The sequence below is a fragment of the Balaenoptera acutorostrata genome, chromosome 2 (genome assembly GCF_949987535.1).
Source record: "Balaenoptera acutorostrata chromosome 2, mBalAcu1.1, whole genome shotgun sequence".
NCBI lineage: Eukaryota > Metazoa > Chordata > Mammalia > Artiodactyla > Balaenopteridae > Balaenoptera > Balaenoptera acutorostrata.
Genome location: NC_080065.1, coordinates 29,821,609 through 29,848,199, shown reverse-complemented (window position 1 = coordinate 29,848,199; position 26,591 = coordinate 29,821,609). Strand labels below are relative to the sequence as shown.

At 44.7% G+C, this 26,591-nt stretch overlaps 1 protein-coding gene and 1 long non-coding RNA gene across 2 annotated transcripts in view; both read left to right on the top strand.

Annotated features, from left to right (window-relative positions):
- The window catches only part of MTMR12 (myotubularin related protein 12), a 66,891-nt gene extending 62,313 nt beyond the window's left edge, over window positions 1-4,578 (top strand). The window contains exon 16 of the mRNA XM_057541083.1: window positions 1,739-4,578. Coding sequence (XP_057397066.1) covers window positions 1,739-2,308 — 570 coding nt within the window. The 3' untranslated portion in view covers window positions 2,309-4,578. The remainder of the gene's footprint in view (window positions 1-1,738) is intronic.
- An 828-nt stretch (window positions 4,579-5,406) lies between these two features.
- LOC130707260 (uncharacterized) lies at window positions 5,407-25,100 on the top strand. Its single transcript, XR_009007163.1, has 3 exons — window positions 5,407-5,511; window positions 22,679-22,801; window positions 24,359-25,100. It is a non-coding gene; the product is annotated as an uncharacterized LOC130707260 (long non-coding RNA).
- Window positions 25,101-26,591: the final 1,491 nt, after the last annotated feature.

The following is a 26,591-nucleotide window of genomic DNA, read 5'->3' as shown; positions in this document are numbered from 1 at the left end:
CTTCTCCTTGTAGATGGGAGCAGAGGGCCTAGGTTCCAGGAGCTGGCCAGTGGGAGAGGCTTAAGCTGCAGGGTTGGGGCCTCTCAGCTTGTGCTAGCTAATGCAGAGCTGGCGCTGGGCCACCGAGGACCTGTGAAGCCGTTTGGTGAGGCATCTGGGCGTCAGGCTCGGGGCCTCTTGTTGAGGGGACAGGTGGCCTTGGAGTAGTTCCGTAGAGACCAAAGAGCCGTGGCTGACCAGCACGACGCACTGCCCTGGGAATTACCACTCGAGACCATGGGGTCCACTCAGGTGTGGGGTCCCAGCCTCAGCCCTAGGCCTTGACCAGGCTCCGGGGGCACAGTGCTGCTCACACCTGGCCCGTCTGGAACGCTCCGTTCACTTAGGGCTTGAGAGAGGGGCTTGCAAGACAAGGAGAGCTCTGTTAAGAGTCCAGGCTCTGGAGCCAGACTGTGGTTGTGAAACCACGTCTGGCACTTGGTAGCTGGGGCCTTTGCAGTTAATTAACCTCTGTGCCTTAGTTTTCTCATCTGTAAAATGGGGCAGTAATAGTGACTTTGAGAACTGGGTAAGTGGTTGCACGTTAAGCGCTGAGCACAGAACCCGGCAGGCAGTGAACACTCTGTGGCTGTTAGGTTCCACCTGCTTCCCCTGATCCCTGACTCACCTGGATCACTGGGGGGAAGAGGCTGGCCCCCGACTCCTGGCCTTCGGCTCTCCTGCCCCCAGATGGAAAGTCAAAAATCCTGGTCATCTCTGACTTGGGGTATTGTGAATGGTTTTGCTTTCTACTTTGTATTTTTATTGTTGTTCTACATTCCGTAATAAGGAAATATTTTTTATAAGGAAGAGCCCCTGGCAGGAACATGTCAGAGAGTTAGGAGGCTAGCCCCAGAATAAAACTTTTATCTATTCTGATTTCAAATGGATACCTCAGGAGCAAAAGAGTTGGAGAGAAACAGCTTCTCCTCAGATTTTTACCTTCTCCTTTGGGCACCAGGGATCCCTTGTAACCGTCTTTACCATCTTCACAACCCTCTCACAGTGCATCCCCAAACACAGCACCTTGCTTTGGCTGCAGGTAGAATTACCAAGGAGGACGAAAGTGTAAATGCTCTCACATTTTCTCCTCCGTGCAGCTCATCAGACAAGAACATCCAGCCCGCTTAGCCAGTCCTCAAGTTTCTTTTGCTCCCGTCTGTCTCTTTGTCCAGAATCTCTTTGACTTAGGCTTGACCTCCCACTTGATGCCCAATAGCCTACAAGTTAAGCCTACAAATTATTTCATTGGAGTGACAGGCTCTTCAGGTTGTCGGCACCACTGCCTCACAGGTGTTCTGAATATTGTGGAAGCAAACACTCTAAATTTCTCAAAGAAGAAACATTTTGCTCCTTTCAAAAATGAATATGCCTCATCCCCAAACTCCCCTAAATCATCATCAGCCTATCTTAACTTAAGCTTGTCCTTCACAAGTACTTAACGCCCCGCACCTGGTTTCACCCATTTGTTTATACCCGCAGTGTGCATCTGACACGCGCATTGTGGCATAAACAGGAATCCCCTACCCGCCTGCCGCTGCTTTCTCTCTGCATGTGATAGCGTTGCAATGAACTTACGTTCACGGGGCAGTTCTGATATCTCATGACTTCTGTTAAAGCAGGATTCTGCCTTGATGGGAACAGCTGTCACCATGCTGTCCGGCTAACCAGAGATTTTTATTTGTGTTTTGTCTCAAAGCATCAACGACAACTTTCTTTGCCACTCACCCAATCTAAATCATCTCCCAAAAGAGGATTTTTCAGGGAAGAAACAGATCATTTAATTAAAAACCTTCTGGGCAAGAGAATTAGCAAACTGATTAATTCCTCTGAGGAGCTGCAGGACAACTTCCGAGAGTTCTACGACAGCTGGCGCAGCAAGCCCCCGAACTACCACGGGCTACTGCTGCCTCACATCGAGGGCCCAGAGATCAAAGTGTGGGCCCAGCGCTACTTGCGGTGGATTCCGGAGGCCCAAATCCTGGGGGGTGGCAGAGTGGCCACCCTGAGCAAACTCTTGGAGGTGATGGAGGAAGTCCAGCGCCTACAGGAGAAAATCGAGGAGAGACACCACAGCCAGGAGGCCCTCCAGGCAGAGGCCGCCTCGCTGCTGAGGACCTCGGCCCGCCTGTCCTCCTTGTTCCCTTTTGCGCTGCTGCAGCGCCATTCCTCCAAGCCAGTCCTGCCCACCAGCGGGTGGAAAGCTCTGGGAGATGAAGAAGACTTGGCCAAGCGAGAAGATGAGTTTGTGGATCTAGGGGATGTGTGACTGGTCTGCTCAGTGGCGGTGAGAGAGGAGTGTCACAGGCTGAGGCAGGAGCCAGATACGTCCGCTGGGTGCATCGGGCCGTCGCGCTGAAGCTGACTGCCAGGAGGAAGCCTGGGCCTTCAGGAAAAGAGCTGGTTCTCATTTTCCCCCCCCATGGTTCTGAAAGACTATGCAATTAAAACCATAGCTCTAGTATTATTAGTGGAAAGGAGTTACTGCTTGACCCATAGTACAACTGTGGCCAGTGTCTTCTGCATTAGTATCATACAGACCCTGCGGTAGCTGGTTTACTACTTAGAAAGGGCCTTGGTAAGATGTGCTTGGACTCCATACTGTCTTCAGATCTTTGCTGTGCCAACGTGATTTATCCAGTCGCCGGGAGTAGTAAGTGTCTCTCTAGCCCTTCTCGGTTCGGAACAAGTCCAGCTTTACCTGATGTGTGTGTGGCGAGTTGAGAGATTCAAATAGAGGTATTTAGATGTATGGCCTTCATTTCCAAACCTTAGCATCGTTCCTTTCTGTGTCCTCTTGCCACGCGTGTCACCATCCTGACATGTCCCAGCATCCTCAGGCTGTGTCACTTTATGTGGGACAGGGGACTGGCTCGTGGGCCGGCAACTCCGGGTCCCCTGCCTGCTCTGTACCCACTCGCCACTGCCCCTGCACGCTCCCCACCTTGGTGCACGTCGTCCCAGGATCTTGCTGCTAAACCTGTTGGTCAAACTGGGGGACTCCCTTTGGTTTGCCCAGAGGAGCTTCCATTTTTCTGGAGGCGCACAGTGTTTGAAAGCAGTTGCTCTGCCTTTTCCTAATAGCACGCCGGGGCTTCAAGCGTCTGTGCCCGCCGTCCTCAAGACGGTTTCCCCAGATTCTATTACCTTATAGACTGATGAGTAGGATCACTGTTGAACGTAGCTTTCATAGGGAAGCGGTCAAGCAGAAATATCAGAAGTGATGGTGATCACATAGTACCTCAGCGATTTAAAAAGCCATAGAAGAAACTTGACTATGCCTGGTAACCTTCCTGGATCTGCTGTCTAAATGATATATATTTTTTAAATGCAGGAAAGTACACTTTGTAAGGACCAGTTTTTTCATTCTCCATGGAACCCTGTTCAATTCCACAAAAGGAAGGGGAAAGAAATTATCTCACATTAGAATGTTTCCTATCGAAAGTTTGCCTTTTATATCTATTCGTTCTCCAGTGTAGATCCCAATTTGAATATTGCCTGTTGAGAAAAGCTTTCAGTTGCTCAAGGGCAATGAGAAATTTTGAAACTATTGACAAAGAGGAGTTTCTCGGTTTGCACTGGATCGTCTTTTGTACACACAAGAAATTGCTTTGCGGTCCTCCCCACGCCATGTTGGTGTGTTAAGACAGTGGAGATTGAGGGGAGGGGAGGATTCATGCATCTGGGGCCAAACACATGCCCAGTCCTGGTTGCCTTAAGAGTCTCACTAGTAAGGTCAGTGTTGGGCTTGCAGTGGGGATTTTAAAATGACCCTAGTTCGTTGGCTACCTTCTTGTACGTTCTGTGGGCCTTCTTAAACTAGCACTAACCTCCCTTTCCTGCCCCACTGCCTCCCAGGTACACTATGGAGCTAACTAGTTTTGTTACCATATTATAATGGGAATATTTATACAGTAGCCTCTTCAGTCTTAAGATCTTAGTAATTTTCATTCCAAAAATGCCTGGTGTGATGCTTTACACTCCATAAAGTATGGTTTAAAGGCACAAGGTCACGGCCCCTGTCACAGTGGTTGAATGTGCATTGAAATATTTTTCTATGATTTTTTTTTTATAAAATTACGATAGAAAAGTAAGCTGTTGTAATATGTAAGGTCATGACAGTTTATGTATTTATATTTGAAATCAGATTTCTATAAAGTTGTATTTGTGTACAGGATTCTCAGTGGGTTTATATATTGTGACATTTTTATTCAAGATTGAGATGTGGATTATGCTTAACAGTAAAAGCTGAAATGAGACCATTTACTTTGTCTGAAATGCTGCGCTGTGCACGTTTGGAAATGTACATTAACTTCCTGTATATAATATCTTGAGTTTGTTTATACCTCCAAGTTTTTACACTGAAGATAAATTAGCTTTAATTACATTCAAAACTTTTTTTAAAAAAGGGAATAAGCTGTTGGGCTAAATCTGTATAAATGTGCTTTTTATTTTCTGGATGTACAATGAGAGTTTATACTTGTATTTCACTGCATCATATCCGATTGCAGAAATTAAAGCACAATTTACAATACTGTATTTGGTGTGGTTGATATAACATGGAATAATTACTTTCATTTAGTCAGTGTGTGTGTGTTTGTGGGTGGTCGATTGGTTGGTTGGTGGGTGGGAAACCAATAACCAAATAAAGATTTGAAATTTCAGGAGGAGATAAAATACTGTGACGAAAAATAAAATAGGGTAGGAGCCCTACAGGGTAAGTAAAGGGAAAAGGTTTTTTTAATCCCTGAAATTAAATATCACTGCCTCTTTGCTTTTGTGGGGATATGTAAAATGATAATTCTGTTATTTTGTCGCTGGAATGGATCTGAGTTCAGTTAAACCACGAAAGAGAGGAGGCTTCACTTTTCCTCACAGAGAGGATAAGCACGCTGGCCTGGGTGGGATGGTGTGTACAAGTAGGAGTTTTTTCCTCATTCGCCAGTTTAGCGTTTACTAGATTGAGACCTATGACTTGTGGTGGTTGAGAAGTTCCCTCCTCTGCCCTTTCCTGCCCGTGGCCCTCTCCCTCTCTGTACCCCTGCTCTGCTTGCCCCTCCTCTGCTGTCGGCCAGGCCCAGCCTCCTCTGTCACAGAGCCGGCTCTGAGCCATCCCTGGAACTTCATAAGCCCTCACTGCTGCCGCATTCCCTTCGGATGTGTCAGTTCTTTGACACTTGTATTAAACTCCCAAGTATTTAGTAGTTCTGGCCCTACAGGCTAGCCGACTCCAGTCCTGTTGTCCATGTTTGTTAACCAGCTCTTGGACTTGGGATGACTCGGCTGTCTCTCTCTCCGGGTTTTACTCGTTCCTAGGTTTCCAGGTGAGGGTGGTGGAGGGACCGGAGGGGAGGGGAGGGGAAGAGTGGGGCATTTTCCATCCAGCGTGAACCAGGACTGTGGGGAGAGGGGGCTCCTGTTGAGAACAGACTCCTGGCTCGTGCACCTTCGTGTCACCTCCTGTCCTGGAAGGTGAGTCGAGGGGCGGAGGGAGCTTGCACTCCAGCCTGCTTTCCTAGCCCCTCCAGTGGTGGTGGTCGACGTGGCTCAGCAGGAGGAGAGGCTCCTCAGCTGCGCTTGTGCCCCCCTGGGCTCTAGAGCATCGGTGAAGCCCGCCCTGGGGCAGGACCGCTGCAGGGACAGGGCCTGTAGTGACACGACCTTCCACGTAGACCCTTCCAGCAACCTCCCCCAAACACACACACTCTCTCTCGCCCTTAAAAATATTAGATGGGGATGGGAGACGCCAGACCCTGTGTGTGCCGTGGGCTGCGGTGTAACCAGGGATCGTCCACAGGCTTGCACAGGAGAATGCTGACAACCAAGCTGGCCACCGGTCATACAGAATAACTGGTGAAATGTCACTTATATATTGAACAGGAAAGCAATTTGTTAGAGTGATGGTTCTGTATCTTTAAAAACACAGACATCTTGGTCTGTTTTGTGGTTCAGGCCCAGGTTCTTTTAAATTCTTTTGTTTTTAATCCTCCTTATTACACCCTATGCCTTTAGCAATTTAAGGATATGAAGTGTATAACCGTATGGAAATATACACAGTAAGCTTTTGGCTTTCTTTTAGGAGAATCCAGTTTTGCTAGCCAGTCCAGCTTTTGTTAGTAGTTTTGTTTTTTTAATTTAGATTTGCGTATTAGTTTTATGGAAGGCTGTGTGGCTTTCTTGTTTTTAGTCCCAGTCATTCTTCAAATGATCATCTTCACAGATGTTCGGGGCCAGGCGAGTGCAGGGCTTGCTTATCGCCAGCGCTGAAAGGGCACAGCGCGTGCCTTTCCTGGGCTGGGAAGGAATGCAGAGGGGCCGCATTTCATCCTTCAGACTGACCTGAGGACCTCGGCCTGGAATGCACTGCGGTGCCTCAGGGAGAGTTGGACACAGCCCAAGCCGAACTACCTAGGATGAAAAGCGGTAGCTGGTCTGGGCTGAGGGTAGAGGTATGGGGACAGGGCTGGGCTGGGAAGGGGGCCCGAGGGCTTGTTCTGGAATGATGGTAGCATTCTACATCTTGATCAGTGTTTGGCTTGTACAGGTGTGTGCCAAAACTCAGTGAAAGTACATTTAAGCTGTGTTTCACTGTATTTAAATTGTACATTAAAAGAAAACTAGGCAAATATTGAACTCTAGTTGATACTGCCACCAAATTATTTAGGGGGAAATGCTCTCTTGTCTGCATTTTACTTTGAATGGTACCAACAGTAAGAGGGATTAATGGTTGGGTAGAGGGACGGACATGGCTGGATATGTGATAAAGCAAGTATTAGCAAAATGTCAGTGATGTGATCTCGAGCTGGGTGTGTGGGAGTATGAGTAGCCACAAAATTCCTTAAAGTTTGCTATGTTTGGAAGTTTTTACAATAAAATGTTGGAAACATTTTAAAATAAACCCTTCAAGAATTAATTCTAAACAGATGGGAAAAAAGTGCGTAGGAGTATATCAGTCTTTTATGGGAGAAGAGAAACCCTATCCTTATCAAACTCCCTGGCCACCCAGAAGATATAATGGAACTCAGAGAAGGGACCAGAATGTTTGTGTTCTCCCTCCCTTCCCTCCTTTGAGAATTTGACAAAGATGACTGCATCACAATTAGTGAGCAGTTAGTAGCTGTCAAAGTACCTGCCCCCTTTTTCTGTTTCCATTGTCTCTGCGCCATCATTTTCTGTTGCCTGGATTCTAAACTCCATTTTCTCTGCTTTTGGTCCCTTCTCTCATGCTGCCCGTGAATCTTACTAAAGTAGTCATGTGATTGTTTTTCTTTTTTCTTTTCGGCTTGAAAACATGTAATAGGTACATCCGTTAGAACTCTGGGTTGCAGTATCTTAAGCCAAAAAGAGGGATTGTGTGTGTTTGAAGGTGTAAGTCGGAGATGCTGTTGGGTCTTGGTTCCTGAAGCCCATGGAGTCTTTTCCGAGTGTTCTTTGCTGCTCCTGCGCTGCACACCAGCTTTCTCGTCTTTCCAGTCGATGAAGTGGGATGAAACTCCCACAGTCACTCTGTTTTCAAGAGGCCAGTCAGATTGCACTGGAATCTTGGTCGTATTCCACATCCTGGGCAGAGAGTCTGGGCCAGCCAGCTGTGGGGCAGGGTCTTCGAGTGGGACTCGGGCCACTCCTACCAGCTCTGAGTGTGCTGGGCACTTACTTGCCTTCCCAGCACAGACTTTGACAGCTACTAACTGCTCACTAAATGTGATGCAGTCATCTTTCTCTGTCAAATTCTCAAATTTTGTCACATTAGGAATGTCACAATTCTTTTTTTTTTTTTTGAACTTTATTTATTTTTATACAGCAAGTCCTTATTAGCTATCCATTTTATACATATTAACGTATACATGTCAATCCCAATCTCCCAATTCACACCACCACCACCACCCCCCCGCCACTTTCCCCCCTTGGTGTCCATACGTTTGTTCTCTACATCTGTGTCTCTATTTCTGCCTTGCAAACCGGTTCATCTGTACCATTTTTTTTAGGTTCCACATATATGAATTAATATACGATATTTGTTTTTCTTTTTCTGACTTACTTCACTCTGTATGACAGCTTCTAGATCCATCCACATCTCTACAAATGACCCAATTTCATTCCTTTTTATGGCTGAGTAATATTCATTGTATATGTGTACCACATCTTCTTTATCCATTCACCTGTCCATAGGCATTTAGGTTGCTTCCATGTCGTGGCTATTGTAAATAGCTCTGCAATGAACATTGTGGTACATGTGTCTTTTTGAATTATGGTTTTCTCTGGGTATATGCCCAGTAGTGGGATTGCTGGGTCATATGGTAGTTCTATATTTAGTTTTTTAAGGAACCTCAGTACTCTTCTCCATAGTGGCTGTATCAATTTACTTTCCCACCAACAGTGCAAGAGGGTTCCCTTTTCTCCACACCCTCTCCAGCATTTGTTGTTTGTAGATTTTCTGATGATGCCCATTCTAACTGGTGTGAGGTGAAACCTCATTGTAGTTTTGATTTGCATTTGTCTAATAATTGGTGATGTTGAGCAGCTTTTCATGTGCTTCTTGGCCATCTGTATGTCTTCTTTTTTTTTTTTTAATTTTATTTATTTATTTATTCATTTATTTTTGGCTGTGTTGGGTCTTCGTTTCTGTGCGAGGGCTTTCTCTAGTTGCGGCAAGTGGGGGCCACTCTTCATCACGGTGTGCGGGCCTCTCACTATAGTGGCCTCTCTTGTTGCAGAGCACAGGCTCCAGACGCGCAGGCTCAGTAGTTGTGGCTCACGGGCCTAGTCGCTCTGCGGCATGTGGGATCTTCCCAGACCAGGGCTCGAACCTGTGTCCCCTGCGTTGGCAGGCAGATTCTCAACCACTGCGCCACCAGGGAAGCCCTGTATGTCTTCTTTAGAGAAATATCTATTTAGGTCTTCTGTCCATTTTTCGATTGGGTTGTTTGTTTTTTTAATATTGACCTGCATGAGCTGTTTATATATTTTGGAGATTAATCCTTTGTCTGTTGATTTGTTTGCAAATATTTTCTCCCATTCTGAGGGTTGTCTTTTCGTCTTGTTTGTAGTTTCCTTTGCTTTGCAAAAGCTTTGAAGTTTCATTAGGTCCATTTGTTTATTTTTGTTTTTATTTCCATTACTCTGGGAGGTGGGTCAAAAAAGATCTTGCTGTGATTTATGTCAAAGAGTGTTCTTCCTATGTTTGCCTCTAAGAGTTTTATAGTGTCCGGTCTTACATTTAGGTCTCTAATACATTTTGAGTTTATTTTTGTGTATAGTGTTAGGAAGTGTTCTAATTTCATTCCTTTACATATAGCTGTCCAGTTTTCCCAGCACCACTTATTGAAGAGACTGTCTTTTCTCCATTGTATATCCTTGCCTCCTTTGTCATAGATTAGTTGACCATAGGTGCGTGGGTTTATCTCTGGGCTTTCTGTCCTGTTCCATTGATCTATATTTCTGTTTTTGTGCCTGTACCATATTATCTTGATTACTGTAGCTTTGTAGTATAGTCTGAAGTCAGGGAGTCCGATTCCTCCAGCTCCAAAACTATGTTGAATAATAGTGGCGACAGTGGACATCCTTGTCTTGTTCCTGATCTTAGAGGAAATGCTTTCAGTTTTTCACCCTTGAGAATGATGTTTGCTGTGGGTTTGTCGTATATGGCCTTTATTATGTTGAGGTAGTTTCCCTCTATGCCCACTTTCTGGAGAGTTTTTATCATAAATGGGTGTTGAATTTTGTCAAAATCTTTTTCTGCATCTATTGAGATGATCATATGGTTTTTATTCTTCAATTTGTTAATGTGATGTATCACATTGATTGATTTGCATATACTGAAGAGTCCTTGCATCCCTGGAAAAATCCCACTTGTTCATGGTGTATGATCCTTTTAATGTGTTGTTGGATTCTGTTTGCTAGTATTTTGTTGAGGACTTTTGCATCTATATTCATCAGTGATATTGGTCTGTAATTTTCTTTTTTTGTAGTATCTTTGTCTGGTTTTGGTGTCAGGGTGGTGGTGGCCTCATAGAATGAGTTTGGGAGTGTTCCTTCCTCTGCAATTTTTTGGAAGAGTTTGAGAAGGGTGGGTGTTAGCTTTTCTCTAAATGTTTGATAGAATTCACCTCTGAAGCCATCTGGTCCTGGACTTTTGTTTGTTGGAAGATTTTTAATCACAGTTTTAATTTCATTACTTGTGATTGGTCTGTTCATATTTTCTATTTCTTCCTGGTTCAGTCTTTGAAGCTTATGCCTTTCCAAGAATTTGTCCATTTCTTCCAGGTTGTCCATTTTATTGGCATAGAGTTGCTTGTAGTAGTCTCTTAGGATGCTTTGTATTTCTGCTGAGTCCGTTGTAACTTCTCCTTTCTCATTTCTAATTTTATTGATTTGAGTCCTCTCCCTCTTTTTCTTGATGAGTCTGGCTAATGGTTTATCAATTTTGTTTATCTTCTCAAAGAACCAGCTTTTAGTTTTATTGATCTTTGCTATTGTTTTGTTTTTTATTTCATTATTTCTGCTCTGATCTTTATGATTTCTTTCCTTCTACTAACTTTGGGTTTTGTTTCTTCTTCTTTCTCTAGTTCCTTTAGGTGTAAGTTTAGATTGTTTATTTGAGATTTTTCTTGTTTCTTGAGGTAGACTTGTATTGCTATAAACTTCCCTCTTAGAACTGCTTTTGCTGCATCCATAAGTTTTGGATAGTTGTGTTTTCATTGTCATTTGTCTCTAGGTATTTTTGGATTTCCTCTTTGATTTCTTCAGTGATCTCTTGGTTATTTAGTAACGTATTGTTTAGCCTCCATGTGTTTGTGTTTCTTACATTTTTTCCCCCTGTAATTGATTTCTAATCTCACTGTGGTCAGAAAAGATGCTTGATATGATTTCAATTTTCTTAAATTTACTGGGGCTTGATTTGTGACCCAAGATGTGATCTATCCTGGAGAATGTTCTGTATGCACTTGAGAAGAAAGTGTAATCTGCTGTTTTTGGATGAAATGTCCTATAAATATCAGTTAAATCTATCTGGTCTATTGTGTCATTTAAAGCTTGTGTTTCCTTATTAATTTTCTGTCTGGATGATCTGTCCATTGGTGTAAGTGAGGCATTAAAGTCCCCCACTATTATTGTGTTTCTGTCAATTTCCTCTTTTATAGCTGTTAGCAGTTGCCTTATGTATTGAAGAGCTCCTATGTTGGGTGCATATATATTTACAATTGTTATATCTTCTTGGATTGATCCCTGATCATTATGTAGTGTTCTTCCTTGTCTCTTGTAACATTCTTTATTTTAAAGTATTTTATCTGATATGAGTATTGCTACTCCAGCTTTCTTTTGATTTCCATTTGCATGGAATATCTTTTTCCATCCCCTCACTTTCAGTCTGTATGTGTTCCTAGGTCTGAAGTAGGTCTCTTGTAGACAGCATATATATGGGTCTTGTTTTTGTACCATTCAGCGAGCCTCTGTCTTTTGGTTGGAGCATTTAATCCATTCATGTTTAAGGTAATTATCGATATGTATGTTCCTGTTACCATTTTCTTAATTGTTACGGGTTTGTTTTTGTAGGTCCTTTTTTCCTCTTGTGTTTCCCACTTAGAGAAGTTCCTTTAGCATTTGTTGTAGAGCTGGTTTGGTGGTGCTGAATTCTCTTAGCTTTTGCTTGTCCATAAAGCTTTTGATTTTTCCATTGAATCTGAATGAGATCCTTGCTGGGTAGAGTAATCTTGGTTGTAGGTTCTTCCCTTTCATCACTTTAAATATATCATGCCACTCCCTTCTGACTTGTAGAGTTTCCGCTGAGAAATCAGCTGTTAACCTTATGGGAGTTCCCTTGTATATTATTTGTCATTTTTCCCTTGCTGCTTTCAGTAATTTTTCTTCGTCTTTAATTTTTGTCAGTTTGATTACTGTGTGTCTTGGCGTGTTTCTCCTTGGGTTTATCCTGCCTGGGACTCTCTGTACTTCCTGGACTTGGGTGGCTATTTCCTTTCCCATGTTAGGGAAGTTTTCGACTGTAATCTCTTCAAATATTTTCTTGGGTCCTTTCTCTCTCTTTTCTCCTTCTGGGACCTGTATAATGCGAATGTTGTTTCGTTTGTTGTTGTCCCAGAGGTCTCTTAGGCTGTCTTCATTTCTTTTCATTCTTTTTTCTTTATTCTGTTCTGCAGCAGTGAATTCCACCATTCTGTCTTCCAGGTCACTTATCCATTCTTCTGCCTCAGTTATTCTTTTTTTTTTTTTTTTTTTTTTTTAAATTTATTTATTTAATTAATTTATTTATTTATTTTTCGCTGTGCTGGGTCTTCGGTTCGTGCGAGGGCTTTCTCTAGTTGCGGCAAGTGGGGGCCACTCTTCATCGCGGTGCGGGGACCGCTCTTCATCGCGGTGCGCGGGCCTTTCACTATCGCGGCCCCTCCTGTTGCGGGGCACAGGCTCCAGACGCGCAGGCTCAGCAGCTGTGGCTCACGGGCCCAGCCGCTCCGTGGCATGTGGGATCTTCCCAGACCAGGGCTCGAACCCGTGTCTCCTGCATTAGCAGGCAGATTCTCAACCACTGCGCCACCAGGGAAGCCCTGCCTCAGTTATTCTGCTATTGATTCCTTCTAGTGTATTTTTCATTTCAGTTATTGTATTGTTCATCTCTGTTTGTTCTTTAATTCTTCTAGGCGTTTGTTCTTTAATTCTTCTAGGTCTTTGTTAAACACTTCTTGCATCTTCTCGATGTTCGCCTCCATTCTTTTTCCGAGGTCCTGGATCATCTTCACTATCATTATTCTGAATTCTTTTTCTGGAAGGTTGCCTATCTCCCCTTCATTTAGTTGTTTTTCTGGGGTTTTATCTTGTTCCTTCGTCTGGTACAAAGTTCTCTGCCTTTTCATTTTGTCTATCTTTCTGTGAATGTGGTTTTCCTTCCACAGGCTGCAGAATTGTAGTTCTTCTTGCTTCTGCTGTCTGCCCTCTGATGGATGAGGCTATCTAAGAGGCTTGTGCAGGCTTCCTGATGGGAGGAACTGGTGGTGGGTAGAGCTGGGTGTTGCTCTGGTGGGCAGAGCTCAGTAAAACTTTAATCTGCTTGTCTGCTGATGGGTGGGGCTGGGTTCCCTCCCTGTTGGTTTTTTGGCCTGAGGCGACCCAGCACTGGAGCCTACCCGGCTCTTTGGTGGGGCTAATGGTGGACTCTGGGAGGGCTCACGCCAAGGAGTACTTCCCAGAACTTCTGCTGTCAGTGTCCTTGTCCCCATGGTGAGCCACAGCCACCCCCTGCCTCTGCAGGAGACCCTCCAACACTAGCAGGTAGGTCTGGTTCAGTCTCCTATAGGGTCACAGCTCCTTCCCGAGTCCCGATGCGCACACTACTTGTGTGTGCCCTCCAAGAGTGGGGTCTCTGTTTCCCCCAGTCCTGTCGAAGTCCTGCAGTCAAATCCCACTAGCCTCCAAAGTCTGATTCTCTAGGAATTCCTCCTCCCGTTGCCGGACCCCCAGGTTGGGCAGCCTGACGTGGGGCTCAGAACCTTCACTCCAGTGGGTGGACTTCTGTGGTATAATTGTTCTCCAGTTTGTGAGTCACCCACCCAGCAGTTATGAGATTTGATTTTATTGTGATTGCGCCCCTCCTACCATCTCATTGCGGCTATTCCTTTGTCTTTGGATGTGGGGTATCTTTTTTGGTGAGTTCCAGTGTCTTCCTGTTGTTGATTGTTCAGCAGTTAGTTGTGATTCCAGTGCTCTTGCAAGAGGGAGTGAGTGTACGTCCTTCTACTCCACCATCTTGAACCAGTCTCCAGGAATATCATATTTCTATATTTCTTTAAATTAACTATCACTGCCCCTCATTGGGGGCTGTGAAATGTGATGGTTAAGGGGCTGGCCTCTCTAGAGCCAGACTGCCTGAGTCTGAACCCCTGATTCACAACTTACAAACTGGGACTTGGGTGAGGGAGTTACCGTCCCTCCCTCTCAGTTTCCTCATCTGTAAAATGGCAACATTCATAGGACCCACCTTATTGGAGCGTTGGAGGGTTAAAGATGAGTTCCTTTTAAGTGTCTCTCACATAGTAGATGGTCAATAAATGTTAGCTATTATTGTGTGGTCATTTAAATACTGTATGTAAACAAAGGGGTTGTGTGTGTGTTTGTGTGTGTGTGTAAATTTAACTAGGAGCAGTTAGCATTTGACATACCCTAAACAGGAATCCAAGTTCCAAAGGTGGCTACATAAGCACTACAAATATTCAAAATCTACCTCAAAGGGTTTTGTTGAGGATCTTCCAGTGGTGAGATGTGTAGGTGTTTGGGGTTCTGCGCTTGGCTAGAAATGCCATAGAGGCCCCATCCTCAGATCTATAGGGTAAGCATATCCCTCAGTCCCAGCAGTGTAAACTGTTTGGAACAGAGCACAAGGTCTAAAAACCTCATTGGTCCTATGAGCTCCAGGTCACTTGACAGACCACAGGGTCGGCCGGTTCTGCTGTCTCATTGCATCTATCTTGGAAGTGAAACTTTCATGCAGGACACTTAGTGGAGGCCTGCGGACAGAGAGGGGGACATCTCCCACAACCAAAGAACAAGAAATACGATTGTTTTGTGCTGTTAATAAATGTTCACACATCTGGTAGACTTGGTCCAAGACTGGCTTTCATCATAAAACGCCATCTCCTAAGGAGGTTGTGGTGATGGTGCCAGGGAGCTATAGCCCCCACCTATCTCTGATTTCCAGAAGCTACTGACTTACAGAAGAACGTCGCAAATGCAGAATGGCCAAATTGACTTAGATCAAGTCATGACATCAATTCAATCATGATATATAGTTAGAGTTACTGGATGTTCAATCATAGTTGTATCTGGGGGACTCCTCCCTTGTTCCTTAGAGTTGTATGTGAGGCTTGGGGTATATGAAGTCTGCCTGTGGTTTTTGGTCCATCGTGGCTGCCGCCTAAGGTCTCCATGTCTTAGCTTGAATTAGCCGACTCTGAGACAAAGGTTTGGGTGCAAGTAGTTTATTTGGCAGGTGATCCCAGGCAGCAGTGTGAAAGACTGGGGAATTAGGACAGGAAAGGGCAAACAAAGTGCCTTCATGAGCAAGTTACTGCTGTGAGCAATGGGGCTCAACCCTGCTGGGGACTCTCTGAGAGACCATATGAATTTGGGAGGGTGTTGATTACACCCATATCTCTTTATCTTGCCTTAATCACTCAGCATGGTCTTGTGGAAATTCCTCTAAATTAGGTGGTAGAGTTCCAATGCATTTTATATAATAGCTCCTCAGAGAGCATAGTAAAAGGCTTTGTAACAAGCCCATTCCTCAACTAACCCTTTCAGCTCTCTCCTACCTCAAGATAAATACCCTGATTTCTCCCCCGATTCCAAATCTGGGACTACATGTGGTTCCTCTTTTTATAAAGGGGTACTATTTCTGTACATCCTCAAAGTCTGTGGGCATTTCTAAATGCCCTTCCTATTTCTACCAGGAGGTTGAATTTCATCCTGCCTCAGAGCTTCTGGTTACAGGGCCTGATTTCCCAGAATTCTTGAAGGTTCGACCCACACTGTCCCTTGCCTCACAGGAAGTGGCAAAATTAACTAGATGATTATGTGATTCAATCCTTACTGTAAATTAGCAAATTGTGTTTAATTAAATAAAATGAAAATAATTGCAGTGTTTTCAATTCCAGAGTACCCCTACATTCGTCATTCAATTTCAAGGACCCCTGCCAGCCTTTTCAATGTTATTGCACTTTTCAAAGTGCAATAGCATTCTCAAATGTGCAACACCACCCCAAATCCTGTAAGCTACAAAGCACTAGGAAAGGGCAGTCAGAATTCAAGAAATATTTTGTGATTTTTTTTTTTAATGAGCAAAAACCAAGACATTAAACAGCCTCTGTTTATAGTAGGTGGTAAGAAAAATGTAATGTAACACATACCATTTCCTGCCTTTGCCTAACAAGTTTGATGTATACTTCTACTATGTGAGCAGATTCAAAACTTGTTGGTTTTCTTCGCGATAACATAGCACGTGCCAGGGAATAAGGGCTCAGTGTGTTGTAGGCACAAGGAGAACTTATCCTGGACTGGCTCAGGCAGAAGGGAGCCAAGTTGTTGAGACAAAGGGCAACTGAGACCCATGATCCAGCACCATGCCCATGGCTGCTCAGTGCAGAGATACAGTTCCATGACTGTATCCCAGTGACCCACATTTTGGGTACCCCTCTACTTAGACTAGGTGGTTGAGAGTATCCGTGACTCACAGAGAGAACAGGCTGGGTAGAAGGAAGCTGCCCTTTAGCTGAGAGTTTCTTCGTCTTTTTTTTGGAGGCGGTGGCAGGTAACAGCTTTATTGAGATATAATTCACATACCATACAATTCACCCATTTAAGGTGTACAAATCAATAGTTTTTAATATATTCACAGTTGTGCAACCATCACCACAATCAATTATAGAACATTTTCATCGCCTCCAAAAGAAACCCTTACCCATCACTCCCCAACCCCCATGTTCCCCCAGCCTTAGGCAACCACTAGTCTATGGCTCTATATATTTGCTTATTCTGGACATTTTATATGAACAGAATCATGTATGTGGTCTTCTGTGATCAGTTTCTTCCACTTAGCAGAATGTTTTGAAGGTTCATCTACATATAGCACATATCAGAGCTTCATTCCTTTGTGTGGCCTAATAACAAGCTGTTGTATGGATTTACCACATGTGGTTTATCCATTTGTTAGTTTGGGTGTTTGGGTTATTTCCACATCTTGGCTATTACGAATAATGCTGTTAGGAACATTTGTGTGCAAGTTTTTGTGTGGACATATGTTTTTATTTCTCTTGGGTATGTATCTAGCAGTGCAACGTCTGGGTCAAGAGTAACTCTTTGTATAACTTCTTGAGAAACTGCCAAGCTGTTGCCCGGAGTGGCTGCACCATTTTATATTCTCCTCAGCAGTGTATGAGGATTGCGATTTCTCCACACCTCACCAGTACTGGTTATTATCTGACTTTTCGACTCTAGTCATCCTAGTTGGTGTGAAGTGGTGTTTTTTATTCGCATTTCCCTGATGACTAATGATGTTGAGCACCTTTTCATGGGCTTGTTGGCCATTTATCTATCTTCATGGGAGTTGGAGAAATGTCTATTCAGATTCTTTGTTCATTTTTAAATTGTGTAGTCTCTTTGAGTTAAGTTTATATATATATATATATATTTTTAATATATTCTTGATACAAGCCCCTTCTCAGACATATGATTTGGTGCTGGCACAAAAACAGACATGTAGATCAATGGAACGGAATAGAGAGCCCAGAAGTAAGGGTAAGGGTCCAGCTTCATTGCATTCCATGTGGATATCCATGCAGGTTTCTTTCTGAGGCTTCTCTTTCCATTCTGGCTGCTGGCGGTTGAGGTTCATTTTCCTTAGAGGTATCCAGTAGGATACAGAAGTGACGTGCCTGGACACTGTCAGCCCGCCGTATAATATTCTGACCCAGTACGTACATGCTGAAGAGGCTAATTCAGGAGGAGATGAATTTAGACTATTTGGTCTCAGATTTGTTATAGTATTATAAAAGATCGGCTTTGATATTTGTGAACAGAGCCATCACTGGAGATTAAGAGAAAAGATAGGATGGATTGATTGATTGATTGATTGATTGATTTTCATTTGTGGCTGCGTTGGGTCTTCCTTGATGCACGCAGGCTTTCTCTGGTTGCGGTGAGCGGGGGCTACTCTTCGCTGTGGTGCGCGGGCTTCTTATTGCGGTGGCTTCTCTTGTTCCGGAGCACAGGCTCTAGGTGCGCGGGCTTCTGTAGTTGTGGCTCTCGGGCTCTAGAGCGCAGGTTCAGTAGTTGTGGCGCATGGGCTTAGTTGCTCTGCGGCATGTGGGATCATCCCGGACCAGGGCTCGAACCCCTGTTCCCTGCATTGGCAGGCGGATTCTTAACCACTGCGCCACCAGGGAAGCCCAGGATTTATTAATAGAGAAGATAGGAAGGAAGCCCTCCCTAGCTCTGTGGATCTAACTCAGCACTGTGTTCAGGGAGGCTGTGGCTCGTGCTCCACAGTCCCTGTCACCCCTGGCTTCCCATTGCCTTTATCCCACCGTTTTCCTCTCTGTCCCTCCTGTTACAGTGGAAGACACCCGTATGGAGTCGCAGGACCTGTGTGCTGGCTGCTGTCACCTGTCATCTGTGTTATCTGCTCAGGAACCTTTGCTCTCTTACCTTCTGTCTCCCTTGTCCTTCAGTCTCTGCTGATCCTGCCCATCAGTATTTCAATGAGCTCTGCTTTAGTTTATCTCAAAACCAACCAACCCATGTCTTGATCCTACCTTCCCCCAGACCTACACTCCCCACCCCACTCCTGCCCTCCAGCAGCTGAGCTTGAGTCCTCTTCACTTCGGGTTTTCGCTGTCCCACCTCACACTCACTTCTCAGTCCACCCCAAACTTCTGAGCCTGTTGTCTCAAGAACACAGTGAGCTCCATGCCACCAAACCCAAAGGACACTTTTCAGTTCTCATCTTGTGTAGCAGTTAGGACTGAGTGTGACAAGCCAAGAAGAAGGGGAGAATGGACATGGGGAAGGTGGCTGTCGAGGACGTCTGCCAGACCTTGCCTGACTCCCTCGGTGGTCAGCGCTGTGGGCCGTTTCCTCCTCCTTGAATAAGTCTCTTCTCTTGGGCTCCATGATATTATACTCCCCTACTTTTCTTCCTACCCTTCTGGCTCCTCCTTCTTAGTTTCCTTGACAGAGATTCTTTCTTCTATCCTCCTCAGGTCCCTTCTCACTCTTAACCCTCTTCCTGGGTGACATTATTGATTCCTGTGGCTTTAATCACCTCATGGATGCAGATGACTCCCAAATCCTTATCTCCTGTCTCTACTCCAAATCTTTATCTCCTGCTTGCTACCCGTATATCAAGACTTGAGGGCTTTCCTGGTGGTGCAGTGGTTAAGAATCTGCCTGCCAATGCAGGGAACACCGGTTCAAGCCCTGGTCCGGGAAGATCTTGTATGCCGCGGAGCAACTAAGCCTGTGTGCCACAACTACTGAGCCTGTGCTCTAGAACCCATGAGCCACAACTACTGAGCCCCCGTGCCACAACTACTGAAGCCCGTGCGCCTAGAGCCCATGCTCCACAACAAGAGAAGCCACGGCAATGAGAAGCCCGCGCACCGCAATGAAGAGTAGCCCCTGCCCTCCACAACTAGAGGAAGCCCGCGTGCAGCAATGAAGACCCAACGCAGCCAAAAATAAATAAATTAAATAAATAAATTTGGGACTACCCTGGTGGCGCAGTGGTTAAGAATCCGCCTGCCAATGCAGGGGACACGGGTTCGATCCCTGGTCCGGGAGGATCCCACATGCCGCGGAGCAACAAGTCCGTGCGCCACAACTACTGAGCCCTCGTGCCACAACTACTGAAGCCTGCGTGCCTAGAGCCCGTGCTCTGCAACAAGACAAGCCACAGCGATGAGAAGCCCGTGCACCACACGAAGAGTAGCCCCCGCTCGCCGCAACTAGAGAACACCTGTGCACAGCAATGAAGACCAAACGCAGCCAAAAATAAATAAATTTTAAAATAATTAATTAATTAATTAATTAATTAAAAATCAAGACTTGAATGTCTGCAAAGCACTTAGAACTCAACATGTCCAAAATTAAACTCATTTTATTCCCTCCAAACTTGCTTCTCCTCCAGAATTGTGTCTTCATAAATGGCTGTACCATTCACTTAGTCGTTCTAGATGTCTTGTTTCCCTTTACTCCCTGACCCTAATTAACCCCACAGGCCATTGAGTCTACCTACTACGTGGCCTCGGAGTCCTTCCTCTTGTGTCCATCCTCACTGTCACCACCCTCATCTTAACCAACTTGGGCAGTCACCTGGACTCCTCTCTCAATGTCTCTGATCTCATCTTTCTGGATGTTTACCTCCAATCTGATCCCCACTCCACAGCCAGAATCTTTCCAAAATGTCAGCCAGATCCAGTCACTTACTTCTCATGAACATAAATTGTCAGAGCTATAAAAATGATATTTTTGAAGAATATATTGATTGACACAAGAAAATGCCCACAACCTAATCCTTAAGTGAAAAAAGCATGAATTTAAAACTCCTGTCGGGCTTCCCTGGTGGCGCAGTGGTTGAGAATCTGCCTGCCAATGCAGGGGACACGAGTTCGAGCCCTGGTCTGGGAAGATCCCACATGCCGCGGAGCAACTGGGCCCCTGAGTCAAATTACTGAGCCTGCGCGTCTGGAGCCTGTGCTCCGCAGCAAGAGAGGCCGCGATAGTGAAGAGGCCCATGCACCGTGATGAAGAGTGGCCCCCACTTGCCGCAACTAGAGGAAGCCCTCGCACAGAAACGAAGACCCAACACAGCCAAAAATAAATATAAAAAAAAATAAATAAATAAAATATTAAAAAAAAAAACTCCTGTCAAATGTCTAATTTCCTTTATGTAAATGCATAGAAAAGTGACAGGAAAAATATTCCAAAATGTTAGGAGAAGTTATCTCAAACTGGTAGAATTATTGGTCACTTTTTGTGTTCTTCCTTATACTTTTAATAATTTAACAATTGTTTCTAATAATGAACTTGTGAATAAGTTAGGTTTTTTTCCCCCCTTTGGTTGCAAGAGACAGAAACCCAAATCAAATATGCTTTAACCAAAGGGAGGAGTTAATGAGAATCCTGTTCTATCTAAGAAACTAAATGACAAGAAACAGCCCAGCCTCAGCAATTACTGGAACCAGTAATGCAAATGCTGCCTGTGTTCTTTCTCCATCTCAGTGGCTTTCCTCCGTACGTCTACTTTGCTTCCTCCTTACTTTCCAGACCAGTTTTCCCTGGTCCAGGTAGGAGAAGGTGTGGTCCCTGAATGCCCCAGCTTCACATTCATAGCCCTGAGATTCTTAAGAAAGACTAGACCACCTGTTTCTAGATCCAAACCAGTTAAGGATTAGGAGTGTCCCAGCTCAGATAAGTGCACCAGTCACCTGCAGACAGGGGTAGAATCACGGCACACTAACATGGTGGCTTCCATGGTAATCATGTGGATGGTGTGTGTGTGTGTGTGTGTGTGTGTGTGTGTGTGTGTGTGTGTGGTGGGGGGAGGGATTGAAGAGAAGACTAGTAGGTGGTTGCTTCCAAAAGGAAAGAAACTCTGTATTTACAAAACAGTAATCTTTTTTTTTTTTTTTAATTTATTTTTGGCTGTGTTGGGTCTTTGTTGCTGCGTGCGGGCTTTCTCTAGTTGTGGCGAACAGGGGCTACTCTTCGTTGCGGTGTGTGGGCTTCGCATTGTGGTGGCTTCTGTGGTTGCAGAGCATGGGCTCTAGAGCGCAGATTCAGTAGTTGTGGCACATGGGCTCAGTAGTTGTGGCTCGTGGGCTCTAGAGGTCAGGCTCAGTAGTTGTGGCACACGGGCTTAGTTGCCCTGCGGCATGTGGGATCCTCCCAGACCAGGGCTCGAACCTGTGTCCCCTGCATTGGCAGGCGGATTCTTAACCACTGTGCCACCAGGGAAGCCCACAAAACAGTAGTCTTTATACCAACGTGAAATTTTATTAAAATTAGGAAAAAGTATACAGTATGATATTTTTTACATCTCATAAATTGTTTTCAGTAACTTCTTAGTAAGTCATCACTTACAGATGAGTCAGCACTGACTCATCCCCTTTTCTTTCCAACAACTAAATTCATTCCTTACTAGCTTTCTCATAAATTCTTTCTACTGGTCATTTACCCATAAAATGTAGAGCTTATCTGCTTCAAACCTGTCATTTCTGAGAGGATGAACTCAAGCCCAGAGGGATGACATGACTTGCTAAGCTCCCCCACGGGATTAGCAGAATGTCATCTTCAGCACCTTTCCTGTCCATTGCATTTCCTCTCTCCTTCCCAAACCACCCGCCTTCATAAGCTTCTCCACATCTCAACTTGTGCTCCCAAGACTATTCAGAACAAAGTCTGAAGAGTACAGCAAGCCTGATAGTCCCTTGGCATTGTTACTCTATTCAGCTGCATTTCCTAGACCTAGACACTCAGTGGGAAACCTTGAGTCTTTTCCTGCATAATTACTCTAACTCCCTGACATTCAATAGAGCATCGGTAGTGCAAAGGGCTTCCAGGGCTATGCTGGAGAGGATATAGGCCCATTCTGAGGGAGGGAAGCCTCATGCCTCTAAATGCTACAGATTGTAGATCTGGGAGTCCCAATACCTGAACACATCCAAACAATGAGATTGCTATAAAAGACTCCCCCACTCACCCACCCCCAGCTTCATTATGTATTCATTTTTAAAAAGCACACCATTGTATTAGTCGAAGAAGGCAGGACGTGCTTCAAGTATGGACTATCAGGCCTGGGTTGACTGGTTGGCCATATCACATGGCCTAGTTCATCTTATAAAGACAGGATGGTAAGAACAATAATGGTCAGCAAGAAGAAAATCACTTAGTGTGGCAGGCAGCACCTAAAACGGTTCCCAGTGGTCATGTCCTTGTGAATCTTCTCTCCCTGAGTATGGGCTGGACCTAGTGACTCCTTTCCAACAAATAGGGTGTGGCAAAAGTGATTAGGTTACAAAAGACTGTGACTTTCTCTCTCTCTCTCTCTCTCTCTCTCTCTCTCTCTCTCTCATGTTTGGAGCCCTTGGTTCAGGGGAAGCAAGCTGCCATTTTGTGAGCTGTCCTGTGGAGAGGTCCACATGGCAAGAAACTGATGTCTCTGGCTCATGGTTATTGAGGACCTGAGGTCGGCCAACGACCAGGGGTAAGCTTGGAAACAGACCCTCCCACCCCCAGTTGAACATTAAGGTGACTGCAGCCCTACAGGAAACCTTGATTGCAGTCTTGCAAGAAAGCCTGAGCCAGAGGACCCAGCTAAGCCATGCCCAGATTCCTGACCTTCAGGAACTGTGATATAAAACTGTTTTGTCATTTAAAGCTACTATTTGGCAGGAATTCCCTGGCTGTCCAGTAGTTAGGACTCCACGCTTCCACTGCAGCGGGCATGGGTTCAATCCCTGGTCGGGGAACTAAGATCCCACATGCCATGCAGCGTGGCCAAAAAAAGGAAAAAAAAAAAAGCAGGACCCTGAAGAATTCAGGGTACACACACTTACATACCCTCCCCAACCTCTCTTGACTAAAGACCCTCCGGCTGGGAAGGAGAGTCAGCAGAGAGCAGGGATGGGCTGGAGTATCCTGTTCCCTACCCCTACCATTGAGTTCCCTGAGTGTGAGCAGAGGAAGGTTAGGACGCCACTCCGCCACAACCCACAGCATTGATTTGGGGAATCTGAGAGTAGAGGAGTCCTATGTCTCATCCCCATCTGTAACTGAGGGAAGAGACATGTTTCATAGACCTCTCCCCACGCCCCACCCAGGGGGTGGAAGAGTAGACGGTTGGGTGGGCCAGGTGGAATGAGAGACCTGAGGAACGACAAAAGGATAATTTGGGCCAAAAGGATAATTTGGGCCGTGGAGCAACTAAGCCCTGTGCGCCACAACTACCGAGCCTGCACCCTAGAGCCTGCGAGCCACAACTACTGAGCCCATGTGCTGCAACTACTGAAACCCACGCACCTAGAGCCCGTGCTCTGCAACAAGAGAAGCCACGGCAATGAGAAGCATGCGCTCACTACAACTAGAGAAAGCCTGTGCACAGCAACGAAGACCCAACACAGCCAAAAATAAATAATAAAAAAATAAATACATTTATTGAAAATAAAAAGGATAATTTGGGAGCATTGTAGGCATGCCCCTCGGCTCTTGCTTAATGGAAGAGCATCGTAATGGGTCTCAGAAATGGAAGATGGTGGCTCTGGCTGGAGAGCTGAATAATGAGTGTTCTGAGAGGTCAGTTTGCCGTGGGTCAGGTGCGTGGCCCATGGACGTGGACATGTACATGGTCACAGTAAAGTGGAACTTCCTGACTATAAACAATGGAAGATAGAAGGGACCCCATTAGACACTGTCCAGGAGAAGTTGGGCCCACGAGGGCTAAGGGATCTGTGGGACCACAGTGAAGCTTGGAGATACAAGGTGACTTTGGAAACGATGTTTTCTTTGTTGGTGCGTTATTAAAAGAATTCAAATGGGGATTTGCTGCATTTGTGGTAGCTGTAGGGGCTGAATATTCCCTAAAAAGAAGATAGGGAGCATGACCGAAGATAATACCTTGGAAGTAAGTATCTTAGTGGCTTCTTAACTCTCTCATAAAAATAAGATTTCTCCTCTGTAAAAAAACAAAAAAGAAAGAAATGGAAGATGGTGGGACTTCCTTGTTTACGGCACATTACCTGTTACTCTCGTTTTTCTCCCCCAGATGAAATGCTAAGCACCGTGGTGAGATCACAGCAGCCAGTCTACACGCTACCGCTTCATCTCCTTTGTTCCAGCCATTCAGTCCCATCAGCCAGCAAACAGATGTCCTCAATCACAACTTTCTAAATCTTAATTCCAAACAAATCTCCTCTTCCTGAGATTTGAATTTTAGTTCAAATTGCAATGGCCTTTTTAGGTTTATTTTTCTATTACAAACAAACTCCTATATTTTTGAAGTTAGACAGTTTGAAAGGTGCCTCTCGATAAACAAGCCAACAAATAGACCACCGTTAAGAAGAAACTTTTCTCATGAGGAACAAGGAGGAGATGTCTGTGGCAACTGGAATGGGATTGTCACAGCCCCCAGGAGTTACGGTGGAGGAAGGAAACACATCTTAGAATAGTAGGTGTATCTTTGACATAGCTGTAAGCTATGCTGTGGTTTTACTAACATGATAGGTGAAATACAATTCAATTATATAAGGCCCCCAAACAAAGATTTATTTATATTTAGCTTTGCCTTTGAAACCGCCCACTGCTCTGGCCTTTGTAAAAGGCAGACCTAACCTATTTGTTTTCCACTTCCCCTCCTCAACCCTTATTGAGACAAATAAATAAAAATAAAACTGGTAAGCCAGATCCAAAGGCTGGATGTAGCTATGATTTAGACTTGGCCTTTGGAAGAGACATTAGGATTTTAAGGTCATGAGGCATCAGTTAGTACCATGAGGCAAATGTACTAGGAGGAGGCTAATGGGGTAAAGGAGCTAATGACGCTTCCAAGGGTGCATGCCGTTCACCCCAGGATGGGCATCTACAGGGGGAGGAGATGGCTAATTTTAGCTGAAACTTTCTTCATTTATGTTATAAGCCTTCCTTTTTTAAATTTTAAAAGCATGTATTTATAATCAAGTATTAACTTCGCCCAAGGAACTAAAAATAGTAGGGGAACCAAGAAAGTAAACATATGTCAAGGCCGTCTTTATTAAGAAACTCTTTGGGAGACCAAAATTGCTTTCCAATGGCTCATCTCAAATTCAATGTCTTATTTAACCTCAGCTTCTGCAGCTTAATTTTCCTGCCACTGGAGTCTTCTGTTTCCTTAGTGAGTAGCCATGCTAGAGTTCCTTGGGAGCAGTCACTCAAGAAACGGTCCTCAAAGGCAGAGGAAAGAAGGATGTCAGAGACTATGTGAATGTTATGTCAACGGGAGAAATAAATGGAGACATGAGCTGCTTTATTCATCAGCTCACACTCAACCTGAGTCCCAGAATCGATCTTACAGAAACGCTCTGCATGCAGGTGTTTGTACAAAGGGGTTTATTGCAGCACTGTTGGAATAGTGAACATTTAGGAATAAGTTAGATGTCCATCATTACAGAACTGATTAAATTGTTTGCCCATACTGTGAAATACTTTGCAGCCATTAGAAAGAATGAGATAGAGGTAAATGCACTGATAGGGGGAGAGTCCCAAGATATATTATTATGTGGAAAAAGCAACTTGCAGAACAAGGTGTACAGCATAACCTGTTTGCATTAAAAATCTGTATAATGTATGTCCATGTATTACACGTAAACGCATAGAATAGGGACAGAAGGATGGCTGCCAAACCACAGTCCTGGCTAATTTGGGGGAGGGATGTGAAAATGGGAGTGAGGATGAAAGTTGACTTTTATATTTTGCTCTCTGGAATTGATTCTTGTTTGAATCTTTTAGCATAAGAATGTGTTCATGATACTTGCGCAATTTTCAAAAGATAGTTTGATGCATGTAATCTCCTCAAAACAAAAAGTAATGAATTCATTGAACCCCTTTGGCATCTGACCTCGTGCCACCCACACCCGCCTTCAAGAGCTAAAAAACAAGAGAGATGATTTCTGTGACAGCTTCTCAGACTCAGCTCAGGTCACTTAACTGGCTTGAGTTTTTTCTGTCCTGCCCTCACAGTTGGAGGGGTCTCTCCCCATCTTTTGAGAGCACATCAACTTTCTTCTCTTCCCGACTGCTGCATGAAACTGCTTGTTTTTCTCAGCCAGACTGCTCCTGGCCCTGGTGTCCACTGATGACTTAACTCTTCCTGTTTAAAATCTCCAGCCTGTAAAATGGGTGTAGGGTCAGCTTTCACTAAATTACTTATTTGGGTGAGGGAAGCTGACGGAGGGTTCAGAGCTCTACTGGCAGTTAACAATTCCTCTTGATTACTGGCTTGGTTGGTTTACCTCAGAAAGAGG